Raw genomic sequence first — 26491 nt, 5'->3', positions numbered from 1 at the left:
TCTACTAATTCTTTTCTGGTCATTGGCTGTGCTAAACAGAGGAAGTGTGAAAAAGCGAGTATCCAAATAATTCCGTGTGATGCAAAAAGCTAGGTCACGTTAAAAGGCATTGGTATTTTTGATGTTTTAACTTAAGTAACTTATAAATGTTTATAAAAGGCTTTTCTAAATTCAAGAGATCCTTAAAATATTGTTTTATATATGTCTACACTTCTTATGCATGTACTATCTCTAGAAGGATGTGCAAAACTTGGTAGTAAAACTCCTCTCGGAGAGAAATGGAATTGCTAAGGTTGCTTATGTTGAATTTATGGTCTTTTGTACCTTACAAATGTTGTATGGGCATATAGTGGGCATGTAGTGCCTAGATTTAATTTATAATTAACTTTTCTAAAGCGTGTCTAGTGTGCATGGTCCTAACTAGCAGCTCCTTTGGAAGGCCAGGGCCGGCATGTGGCACAGTTCCAGCTGACAGTAGTCATGTGGGATGCCAACCGAAGAGGCCCCTGAAGTCCTGCTCCGAGCAACACCGTGAAGATCTTCTGTGGATATTCAGAATCCATTAGTGATGTGTTTTCTTTTTTCAACATCAGTGGTAAACTTGGTGATTCTATTTGTTTATTAGCTATCATGCCAAATAAGAACCTATGAGAGGGAGAGAAATGCTAGGGGCTTTTCAGGGTGTGGCAATGTGAGAGGGCTGGATGCTCTAGAACTTTCCAGAATGGGAACTCTGGGTCTGGCACTTCACACACCGGTGGGTGCCCTTAAGCAAGTGACTTTACCATTCTGCATCTCGTAAATTGGGAATTGTAATAGGATTTACCTTTTGGGGTTGGTAAAATGAGATAAGTGAATGCATGGAGCCAACTCAGTGCCATTCCTGGTACCTGGACGGTGCTCAGTGAATAATAGCCATTGTGATTGGATTTCCCCCCTTTCTCATCTACTAAATGGGCACAGTCCCTGCTTTCCTGTCTTCTGAGGTTTTTATAAATATCAAAGAAGATGACTAGTTAAAGTGCTCTGAGGAATCAAGATTTGAACTATGACCAAGATGTGTTCTATCATTGATTATTTGAATAAAAACACCTGATAACTGTCCACCTTTCCTTACATACTCTTCTAGGTTCTAGCTACCAGATTCCTTATTGAAACTCTCTGGGACATCCCTTTGGGCTAGCGCCAAATTAAAATATGTTCCTTGGAGTTCCATAAAGTTTAGCTTGTTATTTGAAGAGACAAAATCCCAGACCACTTTTTCTGAAGTGTTTTCATGGTCATGTAGCTGTGTAGATTTAAGTGTGACTTTGCAATTAAGCAAAGTCATTGCCTATTTCTCATTGACCTTCCTTCCGTAGTCTCAGACTCGAAATCTGAGTTGAGAAGTGCAAGCATGGGCTAGAATGGACGTCATTCCAATGGCAAATATTTAACAAAATATAAAGTAACCATCCCCAAGTTGACAGCTGAAAAAACGTCTTTCATAGCCAAAATAATGTCACACTCGGTTAGTGAGGCCGGACATTGATGGGTCACCAGAGCAATAATAAGTGTGCCCAAGGGCATCCAGTCACATAAGCATATTTGTTTATTGGCTTAGAGAATAGATCGTGTTACAGTCGGCATCGAACCACCCATGTTGGGATGCGGAAAAGCACAAACAGACCAGAATGAAATTGTGAGTGGTACATGGCCTTCCAGTTCTGAAAAAGAGCTGATATATTTTCTTAATTAAAATAATTTCACCTTTTACTTGAGAGGAAAAAACAAAGATTTTGTCTTCTTTTGAATGACAAAACTTCATAAGTGAATAACAGGAGAGCTATGTTTTTTGGGCTTAATATGAAACCTTTGTCAAAACTTCACATTTTTCTTTTTAAATGTATGGCAAATAATGCAGGGAAACATTTGCTCTGTGATTAATATGAGTTTTAGGCCAAAAGAAGTAAGGGAACCTTGACTTGTACTTCTTGTCTAATGAAGAAAAGTTTACCGAAGAAGAGAGATGTCCCTTTCCCTTCTGTTTCGGAGGTTCTGTAGGTAATTTGCAAAGAGTTGCTTTGAGTGGAGTTAAATGAAGGGAAATATTAAAAGGCCTTTCTGTTTATCAATACTCTGGGGTCATTTTAGCAAAATACGTGGTTTTAAGTGTCAGCATGAATTATATTCTGAACTTGGACCTGACATTTGTCTCGTTTGATCATGCTCTAAAATATCTGTGAAGGGGCGTCTGGGTGGCACAGTTAGGCCTCTAACCCTTGGTTTCAGCTCAGGTCGTGATCTCAGGGTCATGGGATCTAGCCTTGGGTTAGGCTCCCTCTCAGTGGGGAGTCTTGTTGAGATTCCCTCTCTCCCTCTCCCTTGGCGCCTCCCGTTCATGCTCATGCTCTCTCTTCCTCTCTGAAATAGATAGATAAAATATTAAAAATATAAAAATATAAAAATAATGAAGTGTTCATGCAAGTAGTTTTTGTAAATTTCAAGCTGTGTATGGCACTAACATACTCTTCCGCCCTGACTGAGGCTGCTATTTCAAATTGGGGTTTCATTCATTTAATGGAATTACATAAACACTTTGGTTTTAACTCATGATTCTCAGGTAGGAGAGAATGACCAGCATTTTGCGAGGCAAACCACCAGACAGATGGGCTCCTAGCTGGGCAGGGCGTTGACATCAATACTGAGAGCTTAGGAGCGGTGGTTTTTTTCTTTGTGAGATACGCACAGCACATCACTCTTACAGAAAGAGAGCTCAATTTTCTGTAGCTGTATTTGATTTTCACTTTGACTGAGTGCTGGGGACCTAATGCTGTCCTTAGGCACTGAGTTTTTCACCTCTGATGGCATACGTAGGAGGAGTGGGTGATTTTCCATGGGCAGGAGTCAGAGGCTGGGCAGGACAGTCTCTCTGTCCTCCCCAAACAGAACCCACACTGGAGACAGATTTGTGGCTATCGGTGCAGTTAGCTCACGACTTCTGAAGAAAGACTACATCTAGTTCATGACCTCCTCTCGTTGTGAGGATTTACTCATGTCTCCTTAAGTAAGTACCTTCTCAATTTTTTTCTAAATTTGAATTTCTTTCTTTAGGCGACACTGCGATTTAATGGCAATATCTTAGTCCCTGTAGACTCTGAAAAGGTAAAGCAGGTGGAAGGATGCTTGTTTTTTAATGAAACTGTCTAACAGTTTTCTCTGTTGGGAGGATGACTGGTTAAGACATGCAGGCAAAGTAAATCATCAGTTAAGGACTTGGAAATTGTGGGTAGCTGCTTAAGATCTCACAGGCATTGCAATTTTTCTGTATGTCTTTTAGAAAGTATTTTAGTTCTCCTGCACCCCTTCAGAGAGCTAGGCACGTACATGGGATGCACTTGACTAGGCTGACAGAAATCAGGCAGGTGAGCCATTCGTTTTCTCCGTGTTTGAGTCTGGAGTTCTGTCTCCATATGCTTAGTATGTAGCATCAACCTGTTTTAGTGCCATTTATTTGCATTTTCTGTGAAGCTCATGTGTAAATTCAGAATTCACATTTCAACAGAAAAATCACAAGAGACCTAAATAAATCTGGTTAAATGATAGAGATACGGTTTGCACACATGGTTAAATGATAGAGATATGGTTTGCACATATAGAAAGACTGTCTGGTGTATATTTTGGTTAGAAATAGTTAGATGAGGGATGCCAGAGTGGCTCAGTGGGTGAAGCGTCTGCCTTTAGCTCATTCCATGGTCTCGAGGTCCTGGGATCGAGTCCTGCATCAGGGCTTCCTGCTCAGCAGGGAGCCTGCTTCTCCCTCTGCCTGCTGCTCCCCCCTACTTGTGTTCTCTCTCTGACAAATAAACAAACAAAATCTTTTGTTTTTTAAGAGATAGTTAGATGAGCTTCTGTATCAGCCTCTCGAAATTGTAATAAACATGATTGCTTTATATATATTGTAATGTGGAAACACAAATTTCTTGGATCTTAAGCAAAACCACAGAATATGGATGTTTCATTCAGAAAGCAATATTTATGTACGTGTAATGTCTATGTTTAGCCTAGTGTTAGTCCTTTTTCTTATATTTGTTTACCAAGAAGTGTCCCAACTGTAGTTGTCATCAGGTTCAAATCAGAACCTCAATTGCTAGCAAAACACCTTATTAGCATTGTTTCACTTTCCTTTTAAACATGAAAGCTCTCTTCCACACACAGACATGATATGATAGCTAATTTGACCATATAGACAAGGGTTTGGTTTTCAAACCCAGTAGTAAAATATAAACACAACTTTAGGTAGACTGTACTCAAACAGCCCATCTGAATAGAGCCTTGTCTTCAATAATCTCAAATCTCCATTTCTTTTTGCATTCCCCCTTTCTTCTTCTTTTTTTTTTTCTCCTATAAATATTTATGTACAGCCTACAGTGTGCCAGGCACTGCGATGGCCTCTGGGGAAAAAATAAACATTGAACAGTAAAGACCACTGTCCCTGCCCTTAGGAGGCTTTCAATTTAGTGGGAAAAATGGATACTATCAAACTACTCAATTGTACAAATAATAAAAATCACACTAATCATTCAGTAATTAAGCTGTGGGAGGCACCCTCTGTCCTCTCAAGAGAGCCACCGGTCACCCCCACCTGTCTTCATAAATGAGAAGTCATGATTAGACGCTTCCTTCCAGGGAGGAGGTGGCCATGGGACAGAGGTCTACAGTTGGTTTGTGCTGATCCTCTTCTGTGTGGGGCAAACTACATTAGTGTTACGAGAGGGATACATAAATTGGAGAGACATCACCTCGCCTGAAGGAGTAGGGGAGAGAGTATGCATACCCCCAAAAAAGAAAAAAAATCTATTTATCTCTGTATCTATCTATCTATATAAATCATGATTAAAACTAGGAATTTAGGAACTCTTGGGAGGAGGGTGAAAGGACTTCTAGTTTGATTGATCGGCTAGTGTTTCCCTTTAAACTGATCCATAAAGAAATAAATTAGACTTTGATAAGGAAATATGGTGGAGAGGGCATTCCAGGTAAAAGGAACCGAGTAGACAAAAGCATGAAGGTGGGAGAACTCAGGGCATTTTGAAGGCCTGACCCAAGAGAGAGAAGCAGAAACAGAGCAGCAAACCGAAAAATAGCTTAATGCAAATAGGAGGGGATAAGGTTGTAGGATAAATTGAGGCCAGATCACTGAGGCTTTTCTGTTATCTGTTTAAAGATACACTGAATTTTATTTGATAGAGCCCACTGTTTCGGAGGGTGACTGGTAAGAAAAGCCCAGAGCTGGGCGCCCCAGCACGTCTGCTCTCCTGGTCTAAGTAAGAGATAGGAGAGGCCTTCATTGCTGGTGGTTCCGCTGGTAAATCAGTGTTTGGGGTTTGAAGTAAATGTGCAACAGTGCCTTGGACTTTCCCAAAGACAGTCTCTAGTATGGAGAAGCCATAGGCTTTCTTTTAGGCTTTCTCTAAACTCACACTTTCTAATCCATTTATTTTTTTTTAAGATTTTATTTATTTATTTGACAGACAGAGATCACAAGTAGGCAGAGAGGCAGGCAGAGAGGCAGGCAGAGAGAGAGAGGAGGAAGCAGGCTCCCCGCTGAGCAGAGAGCCCGATGTGAGACTCGATCCCAGGACCCTGGGATCATGACCTGAGCCAAAGGCAGAGGCCTTAACCCACTGAGCCACCCAGGCGCCCCTCTAATCCATTTATATGCCAAGTTTTTCCTGTTGGGAATGACATGGTAGCCTCTGGCATAGATATTTAAAATGGGAAAACCGTAAGGATGGCAGTATGGACAGATTTTGCTTGACATCCCTACAAATACTTCTGACCTGATTTTAGCTGATTTATGAATAAATGATTATTCCAGTCCTGAGACTTAAATATTTTAAAAGTTAGCTCCGTTTTAGAGTTCATGTATAATAGAGAACTGATTTTCCTGGCAGCGGACTTCCTCTCATTTCCTTCTTTTTAATATGCTATAATTCTTACTCTCTCCTTTTTCAGTTCCCTGCATGAAAACTATTTAAACGTTGCACGCAGATCTTTTGCGAAAGAAGAAAAGGAAATTCAGTTTGTGGGTCTCCGCAGGAGCTCAGCTAATGCAGCTTGAAATAATGCCGAGGAAGAAGCGCTTACCTGCAGGCAGGGCACCCCTGCTTCTCCTCCTGTGCCAGCTGGTGAGGGCGCTGGACGTTCCTCTTGATTGTAAGTATTAACGTTGTAGAGCTGTTGCGCCCGGGAGTCAAAGCCGCCCCAGTGGTTCCCCTCCCTGTGAACTGCGTGAATGGAGAAGGTGTCTGTGTGATGCGGGAAAACTCATCACAATTAATTTGGCTTTTACCTACAGCACCTGGTGTTTTTAAAGAGTCTCGCCACAGAAATGGCCATTGAACCGGTCAGACCATTGTCTCCTCCCTGTCATTATCTTTCTTCCTACTCAGGTGCCTTTTGTGTACCACAGGGTGGGGGGCAGTGGAGAAGGAGCAAACAGTGGGCTCCCCTGATCCTCCCAACGGGTGACTCTGGATAGAAGGGGTCCTGCAAGAAAACTGTATGAATCACTTTGAAACAGTCATGGAGACTTCCCACTTGTCCCCTCCCCACTACTCTACACCACCCCCCACCCCATCCCCCTCACGTGCTCAGAATGCTCTGGAAAGATTGGGGGATGGTTTCTCAACCACCCCCACTCCCCTCTGTAGCCCCAGACTGCCCATAATTCATCTCTCTTGATTCCAACAGGGCAAAATTCACTTGACACATGTGTCTGGATCTAGGACATGTATCTTAGTAAAGCCTAGAGAAAGATCTTTGGTTTAAAAAAACACTATTTAAAATGGAACGAGCAACCGCTACTGTATCAGGGCCCACCCCTCTTACTAACAGGAATGATAATGCTGCACTCCGTCTGCCCTGGGTGGCCTGGTGGTGAGAAAGAAAGAGAATGCTGGGTTCCGACGGGTCGCTTCTCTTGCAGTGGAAAGCAGAATTTCAGATTTGGACAATGACTGTAATCCAGATTCATCCTTTATTCTTGGATCTGCCTGACCTCTTTAAATCCATTAGCTTCCTGAATAGAACATCTGTTTGGCAAGCTTTCCAAGGTGCAAGGAAGATAGCACTTTCCTGGGGCTATTCAGTTGTTGGGGATGTCATTTTTTGCCAAAGAAGGTTGCAAGTCCCAGTGGGAAGACATTAAGAAAAGATGCGGTTACCCCACTCTCGGTTGACTTCCTTTGCTGTGCATCTACAGTCTAAAGGACCATAAAATGCAACATTTTACTTCCTTTCAAAAAATATTCATTGCCCTTAATTTCAATTAGAAAAAAAATGTATGCAACCAGCCCGTTGGAGTTGGAATGCCCAAGTAAGCATCTGCCCCAGCAGATTACAGAAGAGAGACGAAAGCACTTGAGAGAAATGGGCTTTTGTTCTCTCTTGTGTTAAATATATTCTCCCTTAATCGGACGGCTCAATCTAACAATCAGGGGGAAGCAGTCACCTACGGCTAACTCAATTATTGCTGCTAATGGAGAAGAGGCATAACCATGATGAAAAGAAAGTCACGGACAACCCAGGCGCTCCTGCATTAACCTTTACAAGTAATAATGACAGGCAGCACGGCACAATCATTTGAATTGCATGCTAATGTAATTTCTTCCCCGCCCCTATTCCTTAAACACCCCATCCATCTGAGCTGCTCCTTGGTGCCCCTACCAGCAACCCCTGGGTGAGGAGGAATTCTGAAGCAGAAGTAGGCTAACGGCCGAAGAGTTCAATTACTGACTTGCAGATGAACCACAGAAATGTAAAAACCTAAAACCAGTGTTGCATTTGGCTCTGATGGAGCCCCGGCACTGTAGTGATGTCCCATTGTTAAGTATCATTACCGGGGGCCTAGTGATGTCTGGGATAATAGGATCAGACACGACACAGTATGTGACAACTCAGATTAATTGTAGATTTCAGCTATTTTTCAAATTGAACATAATTACTTGTCCAGCACATGTATGGAATGGAATTAGCCATTCCTAGTCCTGGAAGAATTTTTTTTTTTTTCCCCCCCGAAAGCCTTCCTTTTGTTCTTCCATATGTTTACGCAGGATGGCTGATGCAGGAGTAAACAAAACCATTAGTGGGAGCGTCTTTCTTTTACAACCTCATGACTTCCACATTCACTGTCCTGGTTTTTTAGGTCAGACCAAATAGACAAAGATGCCCCTTTGATCTCCAGCGTTCTCACGTTCTCAGTACTAACATCTGGTTTTCTTTAATCCCGTTTGCCCACTCACCTGCTGATATTGATGGGGAAAAAGCAAAACTTCTTGAAGACTGTAAGTGTCTTTCCATAATTACTCGGCAGTGTGAGCACTTGACCGTGTCTTTGTTTTTGAATTAATACTGTGAATGGAACACACAGCTTTAGGGGCCGTGCCTAACGTCTTTTTGAGCATGTGCATTTCCTCTGGCTAAACATTGCATTTAAATACCAAGAAGCAAGTTTAATAGATGCCTTGCATGAATTCCGAAGACTCCGGTGTTACTCTTTCTTTTACCGCTATGCCGCTTGACTAACTTCCAAGCTTTATTCGCATCTGATGTAACTCAATGAGAAAATTCACAAAATTTAAAGAAAATGGCTGTCTGGGTCTAAATGCCATGAAATGCTCGCTGACCTCGAGGTGTGTCTTCCGCTATCTTTCAGAAGGCGAGCGCGAGCCGACGTCTCACCCACGTCAGCCGCGCTGTGCCTCACCGCACTTCTTCTGGACCGTGTAGGCTCACGTCCCAGCAATGCAACAGCCCCGTGAATCTGAATATTGTTTTGCAGTGTGCAACAGACAATTAAACGTTCCCCACGTAACTCGTTTCTAAGCAAAAACTTCTGCAGTTGAGTAGCTCCTAGAATCTACCTCGAACATAGTTTTCGGGCATTTGAAAAAATCCCGTGAGATTCATTAACTAGGAAAATCACATAAAATCAGCTTTCTTCCTATAAAGTGTTTGTTAGTTGCCAGGGGACCTAAGCACTGTTCAAAAAGGTCCTTACAGACCTTAGACTCCTGACAGTTGGGGGAAGGGGGCACCTAACCAGCGCGGCAGCAGATGTGTGAATAGAAGTGCTGGGTTTGAAGCCACCAGACTCTGTCACTCGCAAAAAAATACAAGGAATTGGATTGAGGCCCTCCTCACAGTCCCTGCCCCCATCTGCCACCTAGGTGTCTACTGTTAGGATATGAAATTCCAAGCTTCTTTCCATCATCCCAAACTCTATGCTCCCAGAGCGTAAAAAACCACTCAAAGATGAAGCTGGTCCAAATAAAAATGATTATGACAATAATTTGTGCAGAGCTCACACTGAACCATTACGGTTGTGGCATGTACTAAGAATTTTACCCAGATTCTTTTACTTCCTCCTTCCAGTGACCCTAGGAGGTAGATACCAATTTTAAGCCCCATTTTCCCTCTAAGGAAAGTGAGGCTTGCAGAAGGTAAGAAACTTGCTGGGAGTCTCCCAACTGGTAAGAAGGAATCAGATGAGTTCTTGACCCCCCCAGCCCAAGGTGCTACCTGGCACGGGGAACTGAGATGGGGTTGACTCTCGCTAAAGGGAAGGGAAATTGGTACTGGTGAGTATCCAGCAGTTATTAGGTTCATAATAAATGATGACAGGAACAAGCTCTGCTTTTGATCTGGGCCTTATCTGTTATTCGGATAGCCAGAGCCCACATCTCAGTGTCCATTGTAGGGCACAGCAAAAAGACTGGAGACCAGACAAGAGAAGAGAACCATGTTGGCTGCCTCATAGGACACCAGACATGGAAATGATATATTTAACCCTGGCAACTGCTAATCACAGTAAAGAAAGACAAGAGCAGAGAAAGCAATTAGTAGTAAGCTTTGGGAAATGCTTGGTTGGCCGGTGAAGGAGGTTTCACGAAGCACAGAGCCTGGGTAGAAAGGGAAAAGCCAGAATATGAAAAGCTTAAACGATCTAGATAAGTCTTTGTGGAGGCAAAGGGGAGGGCTGTCCTGTAAGATGTTTAGCAGCATCTCTGGCCTCTGCCCAGCAGATGCCACTACCACCTCTGGCCCCAGGGGTGACAAGGAGCATTGTCTCAAGAAATGGCCTGATGTCCTCTGAGGGGACCCTAGGTCGAGAACCCCTCATCTGTGTGAACGGCTCTCTCTGGAGTTGTACAAGGCAGTGGCTTCTACTGGGAGAGTTTGGATCTCTGCTTGTGTCTTCTTCCTCAGGCCATTTAACTGCCCTGGGCAACAACAGAAGGGGAAGTGGATGGTTTCTCCAGTTCCTGTTCTAACATTCTGTGATTCTGGTTTCACAAGAAGGACATGGTGATCTTTGAGTGGCTTGAACACTGGATGTCCATAAACCAGCTTCCTTCAGACTAAATTGTTCTGGGTCAGAGCGATTTCCCCTGATAGAAAATAAATGATCAGATAGCACTTTGAAGAGCAAAACAGAAATGTTGTCTTCTGTAACCAAGCACTTCCCAGTGCCACTGATCTTCTAAATGAGACTGTTTTATCTTTGTTGCTTGTAGCCACCTACTTCCTGGCTCTAATAAGACTGCCAAGTCTCTAATTTACCCATATTTTTAACGCTAACTTCTCAAATTGATTTGTTCCCAACATATATTACATTAACACACTAATGAACTATAAGTCAGTTAGTCTTCCTTAAGAAGTGCCCGTTTACCTCATAACTGAAATGTTATTGAAAAGCATCACTAGAACCAAAAAAAATCACAAGAATTTCTCATTGTTACATCAGAAGAGACATGGTCTTCATATTAAACTTGTGTTGGTAATTATCTTCCCGAACTTGTAGTGCTCTGCGAATCCCTATAAACTTACCAAAAGGAAGTTGTGCCTTGACTTCAAAGTTTTAGGAGACTTTTAGTTAAAAATCTAGTAACATATGTGCTGCCACTGTAGAGATTGCTAAAAACATTTGGAGCATCGTTAGTCTAGGGCAAGTGATTTTGACATGGAAAGAGTGATTTTTATTATGATCTTAAATGACTTCTTTACATTGTTCTTCTTTCTACAATTAAGTGGTACAGCCTCCAACCATTACTCAGCAGTCTCCAAAAGATTACATTATTGACCCTCGAGAGAATATCGTAATCCAGTGTGAGGCCAAAGGGAAACCTCCTCCAAGGTGGGTGTGCGTTCTGCTCTGTTATGGAACTGAACATAAACATCGGGGTTAATATTAAGTCAATTTCAAGTCCTGCCTATCTCTGAAGTATCATGTATCAGTTCTTTCATTTTGTCTTTCTGATGAATGGGAGTCAGATTGTTCCTCTCGGACACCCAGATAATTGCATTTCTGTACTCACACACCCCCTTCCGCAAAACGCTCCAAAATTATAGGGAGATGTGGAGGAAAGCCTTCTAAGGACCCTACTGCCCTTCTGGCGTGGGCGAACCTATTTTCTCTGGGCCTCAGTTTCTTCTTCTGTAAAATGAAGAAGCTGAATTTGATCGATGGCTTCCAAGATCCGTCCTTGCCCAGTAGAGGTCTATAAAATAGTCGAGAGTGGGTTTTCAGCCTTGGCAGGGCTCAGTACTCAGAGTCTCCATACGGATCTTGGCATGAGCCCTGCACAGCATTTCAGGGGTGGGAGAGACATGGAAGGTTATCTGGTCCAACCAGCAGGTGTTACAGATGGGAAGCTGATGCCTGCCATGCTCCTCCAGTAGTCCAGTCCCGAAGCTGACCATCAGATGCTCTGTCACCTGCGGTTATGTACGGGGAGTTTGGAGAGTTGGGTTATTATTATTAAAACGTAATGTGGATTTTGCGGGTGGCTGGGTGGCTCAATCGTTAAGCGGCTGCCTTCAGCTCATGTCATGATCCCAGGGTGCTGAGATGGAGCCCCACGTCGGGCTCCCTGTTCGGCGGGAAGCCTGCTTCTCCCTCTCCCCCGCTTGTGTTCCCTCTCTTTTTGTGTCTCTCCCTGTCAAATAAATAAATACAGTCTTTAAAAAAAAAAAAAAAAGTATGTTCTGCCATATTGTTAGCAACCTCTAGCACGCAAGCCCGAAGATGTTGTCATTTCATGGAGTCCCCCTTCGGGCTCACACTGACATGCCACTTGCCGCCACTCTCTACAGGGCAGTATTATTATTTGGGGCCAGATAGTGTTTTTGTTATGGGAATGGGGATATTTACCCGCATCCCTGGCCTCTACCCCCTCTCCATCCATAGCTCCCACTTCGCACCCCCTCCCACCCTGAGATGATGGGACCACGACTGCCCTAAGGGTAAGCAGTGGGAAGGGAAATCCCAGTGGGCCTGCAAAACACAGTGAGGTCCGGAGCTTCGTGGTTCCGTATGAGCGTGGCCACGGTTGATTTATGACTAGTTATAGAGTATTTAATTACACGAGCGCCACGACTTCTGTACAAGGCAATCTTTTCTATAAATAAAAGGAAAAAGAAGAATTGCAGCTGACCATTTGAAATACTTCCTGAGGAATTTACAAAGTCCTTCTGCCCTAGAATTGAAATTTCTCAGAATGTGTATTAGAGAGAATTACCACTTTTAATAGCCAACATTTAAAACCCCACTGAACTCGTTCTCACCGCCTCACCCCAACTTTGCATTTCGGTAACTTGAAACCAATCTGATCCGTTTCAGATGCACACATGTACCTGGGAAGGCCTTTCTGGTCACATTTCAGCCCAAGGCAAAATTTTATTGACAGGTTATCAACTCTGTGAACAGTGCAGTTTACAATAAAAATGCTAATAAAGCTCTAAGAGAACGTGCCTCAGAGACCTACTTTCTGTGTTTTCTTTGAAAAATGACAGCCAGTTTGTGTGCCCGATTTCCTTGAGACAGATTTCGGCTCATTCTAAATGAAGACATGTGCCTTAAAATGTACAGCCGGCCCTTTATTCTAAGTCCCGATTCAATGAAACATTTTTGTCAGTCTAGAGCCTGATGTTCTTTCACTGCGTATTAAAATATAATCCTTGGGGCGTCTGGGTGGTTCAGTGGGTTAAGCCTCAGCCTTCAGCTCAGGTCATGATCTCAGGGTCCTGGAATCGAGCCCCGCATTGGGCTCTCTGCTCAGCAGGGAGCCTGCTTCCCCCTCTCTCTACCTTCTCTCTCTCTCTGTTAAATAAATAAATATATAAATAAAATCTTTAAAATGTAATCCTTACTTCTAGAAACCTACAAAGCGGCTAGGAATTTGTGAAAGAGGATGTAACACTGTCTTTCTGGACTGTTAACAAGCTTAATCCTTTATGTGTTGGGCAGCTTCTCCTGGACCCGCAATGGGACGCATTTTGACATAGAAAAGGACCCTCTTGTCACCATGAAGCCAGGCTCAGGAACCCTCACGATCAACATCATGAGTGAAGGAAAGGCAGAGACCTACGAAGGGGTCTATCAGTGCACAGCCCGGAATGAGCGCGGAGCAGCAATTTCTAATAATATCGTTGTCCGTCCATCCAGTAAGTGGGACTCGTCCACCAAACTGGACCCAATTTTTAAGGTTGGCTCTAAGACTCAACGTCTGTGAGCTGATCTCGATAGTATTACAAGAAGTCAATGCCATTGCCTCCAGTGCTGTCATTTCGTTGTGCCTAAAAATTCTTGCTCCTTTCCACTGTACCCTGAGTGCTGTGCCAACCCTGTCTATCTTTTATACAAGTCCAGAATAAAACACTGGGAGTAAGAAAAGCACATCTTCCCTGAATTGATTAAATGATTAATTTCTCATGTATCTCATGTATGAGCGAACTTCCGACATCCCGACGGAAATAAATTCAGTATGAAATGGATAGTGGGTAATTAACATTTTTATTTCCCTGGAAATACAGGGACCTCACTACCTGCAGCTCTGTGGCTTTTTTTGCAGAAGTCACTACCCCCGTTCTCAACAGCTTATATTTAAAGAGCTTGTATTTAAAGAACAGTAGCCATTTGCAGTTCTGGTCCTTTCGAAAACTCATTCTTACCTGTGTTCATTCTTGGGAAAAAATTACAAATTACAAAAAAGTTATTGAAAAAGGTACTCATGACTCTTTCCACTTGATCAAGTAACCACCGATCTTTCCACCTTCTCTAGGCAGATAGGCACGTATGTGTGCCAGCCGAGCTCATTCTGAAGTACTATTTTATAACCTTTTCTGACTTATCTACATATCATCTATATTCTCATATCAATCTTCTGCATAAGTATATGCTTCTTAATATATAATAGTGTATACACTCTAAAGTGTGGGTGTACAATTATTTGTTTAAACAAACTTTTTGACACCTAGTGCTTTTCATTCTTTCATGAAGAACACGCTTGTAGTGAAATTACATATCTTCTTAACAATGTATTTAATAATCCAGATTTTTTTTAAAAAAAGACATGGAATTGCTGAGACAGCATTTATACTATTAATGGCAGTGAATGAAAATCATCACTTTTTTTACCTTTAACCTTGGATTTTAAAATTATTTTCTTGTTATCTTAATGTACATGAACCCAGAGTTACTCTTCACCCCCAAAGTTTATCTTGTCTTCCTTTCTGTGCTCTTTTTATTGTCCAATGCAGAAATAACTTACAAGTTCTTACTTTATATCATAGGGTCACCGTTGTGGACCAAAGAAAAACTTGAGCCAATAACACTTCGAAATGGCCAGTCTCTAATCCTTCCTTGCAGACCCCCGCTTGGATTACCACCACCTATAATATTCTGGATGGATAATTGTAAGTTTTAAAAATATGAACTTTCTGTCTTCAAGATACTTATGATTACTTCAAGATTCTTACGATTATAAGATTCTATGTTACCTCCCATGATTCATAAAATATTTGAAAGATGTTTTAGAGATGCTCAAAGGAAAGAAATGCTCATTGAAATAAATAATGTGTCATGAAATAAGCAACACGATTTTCTTGAGCACCTACTGTATACCAGGCACCTAAAGAGACCAGATTTCCTGCTTCCACTGAGCTCATATTCTATGCAGTGAGCCTCCTCAATTCTGATAACCAGCAGTTCGTTTCCTATATCCGTGTCTGTCCTCTTCTGTTTGTTTGTTTTAGATTTAGAGGTCGTTAAACCTGTGGTTTCCATTTGCATTTCCTAGCGATGTCCAGCATCTTGTCATCGTTCCACATTTTAGAGGAGGAAACCGAGGCACAGAGAATGAAGTCATCCATTAGGTCATCTCACATCTGTCTACCCCAGCCCTGTCCTTAAGGGAACTGTGTGGTGCTGCCTTTCCTCCCCTCCAGAACCTCCTGTGCTAATAGGTTAGCATGCTCCCTTAGAGGTGACATGGGGTTCTGCTTGGGGACCAAGAAATGAGGGTTGTGGAGGTGAGAAGCCTGTAGAACAGCCATGAGGAGAAGCCCGGAAGGAGTTGGAAGGCAGAGGTCAGGCTCTGGTCAGCAAAGCAGGCATGGTAGTGCAGAGGTGCTCCTAGAGCCGGGGCTGGGGGAGAGCACTGGGGGCGGGGGGGAGGTCAAAGCCTGTGGTGTGGAGACCAGGAGCCCCCCAGAGACCAGCAAAGCAGATGAGAAGGAGCCGTCCCGAAGGGAGGAAGAGGGCAGAGACAGAGCCGCGTCGTTGGGGTGAGGTGAAGCCACGTGTCCAGAAGACAGGCCTTTTGATCAGCTGTTTCAAAAGATCAGATAACTTCTGATCTGACCGAAAACCACTATTCAGTTTGGCAACATCGGGATCACTGTTGACCTTGACAAGAGTCTTTTAGGTATGGAAAAATATTCGGAGAAAGTAGCACAAAGAAATGAAAAATAAATATATAAATGAATCAATGAGCAGACATATTTTCCCTTGAATGCATAACAAGCTTTCGAACAGATTTTGAAAGAATACATAATGAGTCAGATGTAAATGAGAGGTGTATCCAAATGTCACTGCCCAAACGAGGCTGTGTTCGGTCCCTGGTTCTTACTCAGCAACGATGACCTTTTCACTTAGTAAATAGACGAATACATGTGAAGTTTCAGAATCATCTGAGTATGTGACTTTGTTTTCCATGCTGCACTTCCGGGCTATGTCATGAACCTACATTTTAGGCTGTTGGTTGGCAAAGCATCTGGACCTTTCAAATGAAATTGCATCTGGAATATGGAAAAAAATTTCAGATTTGTATAGCCTTCTTCTCGCAAGGTGACATTATCAAGTTCTTCCCTGCCTGTGTACATTTTTTTCCCAAGTGTAAGGCCAAGAACTCAGGGGGCGAAGTGTTACCACCTCCTTAAAGTCTCATTTCCTTTAACTCAACTTACCAACATCGATCAATAATAAAATACAGCACGGGAATCAGAAGAGAATCAATGAATGCTTATCTTTAACTCTTCGTATTCATTAAATAAATGTACATTATTTTCCTGAGTATGTATATATATATATATATATATATATATATATATATATATATATATAGTGGGTTCTTTTGTTTGTTTGTTTTGGGGTTTTTTTTGAGAGACAGAGAGAGAGAGGGTAGGAGCAGGGGCGAGGAGGAGGAGCAAATAGAGAGGGAGAGAGAATCCCAAGCAGGTTCCAAACCCAGCATGGAGCCCAAAGTGGGGCTCAAACTCACGACTCTGAGATCAAGAGTTGAGCTGAAATCAAGAGCCGGACGCTTAACTGACTGAGCCACCCGGGCACCCCTCCTGAGTTATTCTTAAAACAACACTTTCCCTAGGCATTCCTGGCTTATAATCATGAATTTACAACCACCAACCACACCCCCATCTTGGCCAAGAACTCAGCTCACGCGGTGACCTGCATTCTTTCAGGCTTTGCCTCCACATTTCCCTGCCCCCCAAGAAGCTGCAGCCTTTCGACCCTAATTTTGCATTTTGTGTGATGTTAGATGGAGCACCTTTTGCAGGAGGAGCGCCCTGCTTGACAGACTGGAGAATCCTCCAGAAGACAGAATACCTAGCCCCAAGGCTGCTGGAAAGTGCAGGTTTCCTGGTTCTCTCGCTTCAGAGGCACCGAATGCTCAGTTAGGGCTCCAGGAACTGAGTCAGAAGCTTCAAACAATGCGTGTTAACTCTCCAGGTGCAAGTTCCTGCACAGGTCCATGGCCTCGCCTCCCCAAGTCCTCCGTCTACTTAGAAAGTCTTCCTTCAGCGCCTAAGGCTCTGCAGTCCTTAACTGGACCCGAGGGGAAGTAAACTGTGAGGCATGAACATGAACGTGGAAAGTCAGAGTGCTGACTTTCATTTCATTTAATCACGGAGCCCCTGGCAAGGGCCCCGCGAGGGTTCAAGGCTACAACAGACTGTCTCTACCATCCTGCAACCTAAATTCCCAGTGCAAGGAGACAGGCAATAAAGCATACCCAGGACAAGTAAAAATACCTCATATGTTAGAAGGAAAGAAAAGACTCGTGGAGGGGCGGGGAGCTGGAGGCTCGGCTGGGGGGCCTCTGAGGGGCTCATCAGCAACATTCCAACATCATCACACGCTGTTGTGAATGCCGCGCCCCCTCCCCCTGCCCTGTGCTTCCGGATTCCTCAGTGCGGTCTCGGACTCAGGCAGGGAGGGAGTCTGGGATGCCGGGCGCCTCGCGCGGGGGAGCTCAGGCTTAGATGCTCTCACAGTATCTGGCGTCTGACCGAGCACGTGGAGGCAAGCCAACTTCACATCCTTACAAGCTTTTTAAATGCATTTTCTAAGATACGTGTGTATATGTGTTTAACAGTTAATATTAAATATTAGGAAAAGTCCTGCAAACTCATTTGTAGAACTTTTTTTTTTTTTTTGGTCTACACTTGCTTCATACAATACTTGACTGCATGATTCTAGTCTCCTCTTTGCCCCCACTCCAGAGAAATTGGGCTCTGGCAGGCACATTTGGACTTTTCCTGTGTTCTGCTGTTGTTTCTGCAATGACTTGCTTTTACTCGAAGAGCTTTATAGGGGAAAAAAAATTCCAGGAAAGTTCACCAAACTATGAGTAGTTATTGGGAGAGCTTTGGGATAGAATCATCTGGCTATCTCTCTGCCTTTCTCCAGCCTTTCAGAGACTTCCACAAAGTGAGAGGGTTTCTCAGGGTCTGAACGGAGACCTTTACTTCTCCAATGTTCTCCCAGAGGACACGCGCGAGGACTATATCTGCTACGCCAGATTTAATCACACTCAAACCATACAGCAGAAGCAACCTATTTCCGTGAAAGTGATTTCAGGTAAGAGCTTGGCCTCCTGACTCTCTCTTTCAATGATGTTTCCAAGTGTGCCTAAAATATATTAACTAGTAAACACCACTGACGTTGAACTACACGGGTTCATTGATCAGGAAAGTGCCCGTGACTAGCTACTGACGTGTTGGCAGATAAAAGCACATGTAACCCAGATACTGTATTGTATGTTCTTTGCTGATATCACCGTTGCTATTTCCACGATAACTTTCGGAGTCTCCTTGGTCCCTGGAGCATCTGCGTGTGCGTTCTGCCCCAGCGTGCCTGGACTTAGCAGTCAGTCCTACAGCTTCAGTTCCGTGTCCCTGTATTACTGGCTGGGGTGGCTGAGGGACATAATCAATCAGTGAGTCATGAACGATGTAAAAACCTGTGTTTCCTTGGTAGGGATGGCACCTGGTCAGCATGGCTGTATACGTTTACTTTTGTTGCCCGAGACTTTTTTGTAGTACCTGCTCCCCTGCTTTTTGCATTCTTCATCATATTCTGTTTATTTCAGTGGATGAACTGAATGACACCATAGCTGCTAATTTGAATGACTCTGAGTTTTATAGTGGTGAGTTCTGGTGACTGCAACTGGTACTCCTCTCTCTCATCGTAGAATCAGTTCACTAACTCCACCTTCATAGCTATTAAACCCAGTTTCTCCATGAGAGTCCTAGTTCCGTGTTTAATACCGCTAGAACAAATGTGTGTTTTCTACGAAACTTAGCTACACGCTTACGTCATGTCACTAAAACATGCTGCACGTTGTATGTATAATAATAAAAATTATTATCACTGTTTTCATGTGAAGCACCATTTTCCATGATCTGGGGGGGGGGAAGCTTTCATGTAAGTTTAGAATTATATTTTTCATTTTTTTGTCTTGTTCACAAACTTTTCTCATTAACCAAAAAAGGGAGCATTAGCCTGCTAGAATACTAACTCGTCAGTCTTAGTAATCGTTAGCAACTAACATCAAGTGGATTTTGATAGTAAATCATCACATTTCCCATCTGTTCTCACATGACATTATCAGTGTCATAATTAGCAATAGCATTTCTTGGTAGTTTTGATCAAAACCAAATCACTCTCTTCAGTGGAAATAACCTTTTTAAATATAGAGCATTTAACTTCATTCTTATAAAAAAAAGAATTCGATTTCCTTAAGGGAAATGTGACTGTCAGGTCTAGACTCTATTAGTGAAAATTGTGGTTTCTAGTATGGGGATTCTCTTAATGATCTCTAAGGCAGAATATTTGCGGTATTACTTTTTTACCCTTGAGATATAAAGTAAAAAAAAAAAATAATAAGATTCCATCAATGATCAAAGTAGGCAAACCACAACTTCTGCCTTGTTATTTTATTTTAATATATCCTGAAAATGATGGGTCTCAAAACCATTCCTAAAGTGATTTCAGGGAGGTAAGGTTTCCTCCACAATTTCTAAAGTCTTAAGAAAATCCTCATTTCTCTCAAGTAAAACCTTCCCTGGTTTCCAGTTTTTTTTTTTTTCTTCTTCTAAGGAATGAGAACAATTCATATATTACCTTTTCACTCACTTTTGGTGAGCATCAACAAGATAATGCATTTAAGGGTTGAAAACTGTAAAGGGCGGTAGAACCTTAAGATGGTATATTCCTACTTCACAGTTTTCTGAGAGGCCATTAGAAGATAAGGCCACATTTAAATGAGGTTTCCATGAAACCTAAGATGGCCTTTGTGGGCTTCCTGAGATCTCCGACTTGAGGCCTCTTTATTTTTTCATTGAGGAAACCAAGTTCCTCCATTTCTTTACCATTCATTATTCTTAATGTATGGCACACAATTTGCTAGACTTGCTATTTTGTTTTGTTTTCCATAAACCTTGCAGTGTGGGGGTCTTGATACTTAGACATCCATTACAGATTTATGTTCATGATTAGTCAGTGAAATGGGCTATGATGTTGTCCCTAGTGTAAACCAAACTACCCCCTTCCATAGACACAGCTTCCAGAAAAATCTAACATCTTCCACAATATAGTTAATTTTCTCTTTGACCCGAGCACTAATTGTAAGGGATGGATAGTTTGGTAATGTGACTTTCCTCTCTATGTCTACATTTTGAAAATTTGCCAACGCACCAAAAGTTCATAAAAACCTAACCCATATTAAGGGAATGTACAAGAGTGAAATAGTCCTTCATGTTAATGGTTATGTAACCAACATCGTTTCTGTTCCCAGCTCAGTGAGCAATGTTTATTAGGCAGAGAGTGTGGATGTGCAGTTTAATTTCAGTGTTTAGTGGTTTTGAAAAGGATTAGATTTTTAGGCAGTGAACCGTGTTTTGAGAAATACATATGCATAACTTTTAATCCATATGATTTTATTGTTTGCAGCGAAATCAAATAGAGAGAGGCCACCAACCTTTTTAACTCCAGAAGGCAATGCCAGTCACAAGGAAGAATTAAGAGGGAATGTCCTTTCACTGGAATGCATTGCAGAGGGACTGTGAGTTCCCACTTCCTGTCTTTTTTAAAAAATATTTTATTTAATTATTAATTAACTAATTAATTTGAGATGCAGGGAGCAGCAGAAGAGAGCACGAGCCTATGGGCGGGGGAGGGGAGGGGTAGGTAGGGGAGGGGAGAGGGAGAAGCAGACTCCTTGCTGAGCAGGGAGGCCAACCTGGGGACTTGATCCCAATCCCAGGACCCCCAGGACCCCGGGCCTGAAGGCAGACCCAGGCACCCCTGCGCTTTCTGTCTTAGTGTGCGTTTCTTTTTGTTTGTTTTGTTTGTTTGTCTTTGCAGGTTCTGTAGCATTTCTTACAAAAACCTAGTGGGTCCATAGAAAGGCACTGATGTCACAGCAACAGTCATTGTCTTATACTAATTCCAACAAGCATTAAGAAAAATTTTATAATTGTTTTCAAAACTAAGCCATGTGTATCTCATATTATTGAAATATTCTCTTAATATAATAGTTTTCTTTTTGAAATAAGTATCAGGAATCCCCTTGTGGTTGCTATGGTTACAATTAGGGTGTCTTATTTCACTACTGTTACGTAACAAACAACCTCAAAACTTAGCGGGTTAAAAACAATAGCTATTTATTGTTAATCATTCGCCCCAGGTCGCAGGGCAGTTGCTGTAACAGGCTAGAGCGGGACGTTTTAGGGTGAGCCTGCTCATGCCTCTGCTGGGAAGCTCCACTCTGGGTTCATGGTTCTGGGGGTGTTCTCGGCAGCTCTTGGCCTTGAGTGACTCCTGTCCCTCTAGCCATCTAGCTCCAGCTTATTCTCCTAACAACAAAAGTACATGCATCGCCTCTTAGGCCTCTTACGGTCTAGCCTCAGAATGAACACCCTGTCCCTTCCACTCCTTCCTCTAGGCAGGTCACAAGCCTGGCTTCTTTGCAGATGACTCATCTATGCATAGCTCAGATACAAGGACAACTGTTATGTTAGGTGCCCGTCAGAAGCAAGTTTCTACATCGTCCCCTCTTAGCCCTGGCACCGAGCAAGTACTGTTGATGTGGGCACATTTGCTGGAAACATTGCATGGAATCTCAGAAACATTGTTATGATCCCATGTTCTGATCTGCACTGTCCTTGACCTGGCAATGCAACAGTTTCGAGTTTCTTCCCAGAATTGACTTCTAGGAATGGCTTTACTACAGGAGACACGTGGAGGCCTCTGCTGGTCCCATCGGGAAATCACAGCACACACTACTCAGTTCAAGTAACTGAAACTAGCAAAGTTCCCCTTTAAAGATATATTAAGTATATATCTTTCCCATTAGAATTAAAAGCAAACCCCCAACCCCTTGCAATTTTCATACATCATGGTGTTAGAAAGTGGTTTAATCTACTAACCTCCAACCTTTGGGGAGCAGAGTTACCCATTCTCACAATTTTATGATTCCCCTTCCCCTGAAGGGTCTCTTATGTAAAAATTAAAATATGTTTGGTATTTGGAAATTGCATCAAACTTCCAAAAGAATTTTTTTTAAACCATGGGATGGTGTAAAACTAAAATTGAGGAGTCTATCATTTACAAACCAGTAGCTGTAAGACTCACAGAATCGTAATATTTCTAATTCTTAATAACTACTCAGTGGAGAAGTAAGCAGGCTTCCAGAACAATCCATGGCTTAGTTTGACCTCATGCTTCTATCCCCATGATCCACTCACCTTCAGATCATGTGAGGTGCAGACTATCTGACTAAAAAGAAACACCGGAATATGGTATCAGATACCACATTGGTCTCGTATCTTCCATTTTTGAAAATGATTTTACATTTTCTACCTCTTTTTATATTCCCAGCAGGTTTCATTTTAGAAGGTATTTCATCAAAGAAATATGTTCAATTATTTCTATTCAGCTACACAAACCAGAAGCAATTCTACAATCAACCAATTAACCCCATTTGAATTTCTAAGGACAAATATTGTGATCTTCCTGAGGTTCTTAGGCCATATATATATATATATATATACATATATATATATATATATATGTATATATATATTTTTTGTCTTTGTCTTCCCAACATATAACTCAGTGCTTGGTCCAGAATTCAGTGCTTAGTAAATATTTGTGTCCAGTGAAGTTTTATTTTACTCTCATGAATATCTTCTAAAGTCACTAGATCAAAATTCTTCCATTTGTTAGGGAAATGTGTGCAAAAGTTCATGGGCACAAATTCGTATATCAGCATTTTCTCTGCATTTTTAATTCTAGCTGATTTAAAAGATAAACTCAATATCATTAATTTCATAGTAAGCCTTTTGATTGACATATTCGTTTATGTAAAATTTTCTAGGTGTGCCTCACTGATCAGAACTTTGAAGACAATAATGAGGTCCCTTTAGCAAAGTCACCTAGGCTAGCCTGCTCATTGTGTCAGGGAAGTCCAAGGTCACGGTGTGCCATGTATTAACATGGCACTGCCTTTGTGATAGTGCTGGCTGACAGACTTCAATACAGGGGTCTGAGCATTATTTATAAAAGTGTGAGGCAAGTTACAATGTCTTTCTGTTCCTCAGGATCTTTAGACAAAGAAGTTGTTACCAACTTGCATGAAGATTCACCCTCAAAAGCAGCAAGGTGAACTTCTTTTTTTAATAATATCATTTATTTATCTTATCAGGCCTACCCCAATTATTTACTGGATAAAAGAAGATGGAACCCTGCCCATCAACCGGACATTTTATAAGAACTTCAAGAAAACTCTGCAGATCATTCAGGTTTCAGAAGCAGACTCTGGAAATTACCAGTGTATAGCCAAAAACCCATTGGGAGCTATCTATCATACCATTTCTGTCACAGTTAAAGGTATACAGTTGTTTCAAATGCATGGCTCTTGCTCTCACGAGAAGTTGTAAATCTTCAATTAAATATGCCTTTGATTTAAACTTCAATTAATAACAAATGTAAATTTGTATCAACCGTCCTGACCCTTTGGATCTTTTCTCATTGCTCTTTAGAGCGCATCTAAATCAGGTCAAAAATTCTCTCCCTCAAACCTTCCTCATAGAATTCCAATGAATAATTGTAAGAAAAAGGAGGGAAACTGGAAATCACCATGAACATCCCACAGTTATACCTCCTGCAGGCAAGAGCCAGTGAGGAAAGATAGATGAAGGTCTAAGGAGAAACAGGATCCACTTAGCCTCAAAGTACTTCTCATACACACATACACAGCCCCCAAAATTAATTATGGAAGCAGGTTTAACATATTTTCACAAAGTCTTCACCTTTCCTCTGGGAAGGAGAGGGAGCTGAATTTCCTTACCCTTGGGTGTGGGCTGGACTGAGTGACTCACTTCTAGGGAATAGACTATGGAAAGCAGGTAAATAGCAACTTTACAGAGAAACCTGGCGGATATCACCTTACCATGTGTTCAAGGTTAGCATAAGCAGTCGTAAGTCATGTTGGTATCGTGTATCCCCCAGCATGATGCAGTAAGAGGGATCCATCACCCAAAACCTCAGTGTAATCATGAGAAAACACCAGACAAACCCAAGTTGAACGACAGTCTATGAAATAACAGATCAGTACTCTTTAAAAGTGTCAAGGTCATGAAAGATGAGGAAAGACCAAGAAACTATCAGATTGGCGGAAACAAGTAAGGAGACAAGACAAGTAAAGACAATGTGGTAGCCAGGGGATGGTCCTGGGACAGAAAGAAGGCATGGGTAGAAAAAGATGTAGTTTAGCTAATCATATTGTACCACTGTTAATTTCTTGTGTTGATAACTGTACCATGGTTATGTAAGGGAACATTGGAGAGAGCTGGCTGAGGGCCTCATGGGAATTCTCCATACTGATTCCGCAACTTCTCAAAAATGCGAAGTTTCTTAACTTCCTTCCCAGTTTTATAATTATGTGTATTCTACAGGGCTCAGAATTTAAATTCATGTTCCTTAGCCTATGTGTACTATAAGTCGCTCTACAACCTTAGCGAAATCTGTTACCTTTTTAACGTCTGATTTTAATGTAAAATGAGATGGCCTTTATATCAAAAGGCTCTAGAAACAGTCTTTTGAAAGTCTGAAGTGTTCTTTGAGGCATCACTTACAATACTATTTACTTTTTAAAAAATGAGGCTAACACGTGTTTTGCTAAATATTTATTTGGATATTAAAACAGTTCAGTATACTAAATTTGCTAGAATGCTTGTATGATTCAAATGTTTGTGGGGGTTTTTCTCTTCCTTTCTTTCATAAAGCGGCTCCGTACTGGATCATGGCCCCTCAAAACCTTGTGCTGTCCCCAGGAGAGGACGGGAGGCTGATCTGCAGAGCTAATGGCAACCCCAAGCCCAGAATTAGCTGGCTATCGAATGGAGTCCCAATAGAAAGTAAGTTGTCTTGACAGGCTCTGTGGTTGCAACCTATTTTCCAAGCATAGCTGCGTCTCAACAGGGAACAAATGGAATAAAATCACTGGTGGTGAGGAAGGAAGCCATGTGTGAGCTAAAAAGAGGCACCGAATTACCTTCGGATGTTTATTTTATTACCTCTCGATATTCCTGATGATAGAATAGTTTGTGCCCTTAAATGTGATGGTATGTGTTGATTAGGACTTGGTGATATTTCCGGTCTTTTTACATGGATCCTAGGAAAAATGACAGGGTCAGAAAGAAACATTCCTGGAGAGTTCAGATCTTCTCCGTTCCAAATGTCAAGTGTTTTGTGGAAATGTCACAGGAGTCGGAGGAGACATGCTGGGGAGGCTAGGGATAGAGCCAGTGGCTGTGACGGGAATAAGAGACACAGTTGTGGTCATTTAAAGAGTTTTCATTCCTAAGCACAGCCCAGATGTCCCCAAGTTCTCTGGTCTTCAGAGGTCACCATCCCTTTTTTTTTTTTTTTAAAGATTTTATTTATTTATTTGACAGAGAAATAGAAAGCACAAGTAGGCAGAATGGCAGGCAGAGGGAGAGGGAGAAGCAGGCTTCCCACTAAGCAGAAAGCCCAATGCAGGGCTCGATCGGAGGACCCTGGGATCATGACCTGAGCCAAAGGCAGATGCTTAACTAACTGAGCCACCCTGCCGCCCTCACCATCCCATTTAATGTCCACAGAAGAAGGTAGCCTCTGACCATGATTGTATTGCAGGACCCTTGGTCTTTGATTAGTTTTCCCTCCCCAGGTACGCCAAGCTCACCTTGAGCAGTACTGACCCAGGCCCAGCTGCTGTGGGCCACCTCTTCGGCCGCCTTCCCTGGACCACTCACGGCTCTCTCTCTCCCAGCCAGCTTCTCCAGCCTGCCACCACGCTGCCCAGAACAGCCCCCGAGGTGTGGCCACAGGCCCGTCCATTAATCTTCTAAATCACAGCAAAGCCCAGCTTTACAAAACCTGTTTAAAGGCTTGAGGACAGTGGAAGGCTTAAGGATTATGGCAAAGCAAAACAAACTTAAAACCAGATAGTGCCCCTCCCTGCTTCCAGATTCCTAAGAAAGAGAACCCACCGGCTCTCCTTTCCCCCACCTCACCCACCACCTGCTACGGCTTGCAGGAGACTGCCCATTTTCTCCTTCTTGGAGTTCACACCTTCTCTTAAACCCAGAGAGAGAAAATTGGCTTTTGTTTAAAACCTAGACTCGGGCTCACCCTCCAGCCGGTAACATAATAATTAGCAAAGGGATTCTTGACTCACAATATAGACGGACTTCAGGTTGGCAAAGTAGAGCAGCTTTGCTCCTCGTTGCCCCCCAGCCAGAATCAAAAATGGATTCTAATTCTACATAACTGAAAGCTCCTTTAATCCGACTTATCTGAAATAGTCTTCACCCTAAAATG

The 26491-nt window shown here is 42.4% G+C and overlaps 1 protein-coding gene across 29 annotated transcripts in view; it reads left to right on the top strand.

Annotated features, from left to right (window-relative positions):
* The window catches only part of NRCAM (neuronal cell adhesion molecule), a 268299-nt gene that overhangs the window by 190885 nt on the left and 50923 nt on the right, over nt 1-26491 (top strand). For 13 of the 29 annotated variants that reach the window (XM_032304574.1, XM_032304595.1, XM_032304592.1 and 10 more), the window contains exons 4-13: nt 5998-6198; nt 8310-8327; nt 11074-11179; nt 13292-13488; nt 14617-14739; nt 18032-18202; nt 18714-18770; nt 20576-20687; nt 23331-23515; nt 24913-25044. In XM_032304574.1, coding sequence (XP_032160465.1) covers nt 6093-6198; nt 8310-8327; nt 11074-11179; nt 13292-13488; nt 14617-14739; nt 18032-18202; nt 18714-18770; nt 20576-20687; nt 23331-23515; nt 24913-25044 — 1207 coding nt within the window. In that variant the 5' untranslated portion in view covers nt 5998-6092. Of the gene's footprint in view, nt 1-2765; nt 3047-5997; nt 6199-8309; nt 8328-11073; nt 11180-13291; nt 13489-14616; nt 14740-18031; nt 18203-18713; nt 18771-20575; nt 20688-23330; nt 23516-24912; nt 25045-26491 lie in introns of those variants that run through there. The other 16 variants (XM_032304599.1, XM_032304596.1, XM_032304597.1 and 13 more) reach the window with 4 other exon arrangements.

This window comes from Mustela erminea, chromosome 11 (assembly GCF_009829155.1).
Source record: "Mustela erminea isolate mMusErm1 chromosome 11, mMusErm1.Pri, whole genome shotgun sequence".
NCBI lineage: Eukaryota > Metazoa > Chordata > Mammalia > Carnivora > Mustelidae > Mustela > Mustela erminea.
Note: the sequence above shows the minus strand (reverse complement) of the source record. Positions and strands in the feature narration are given on the sequence as shown.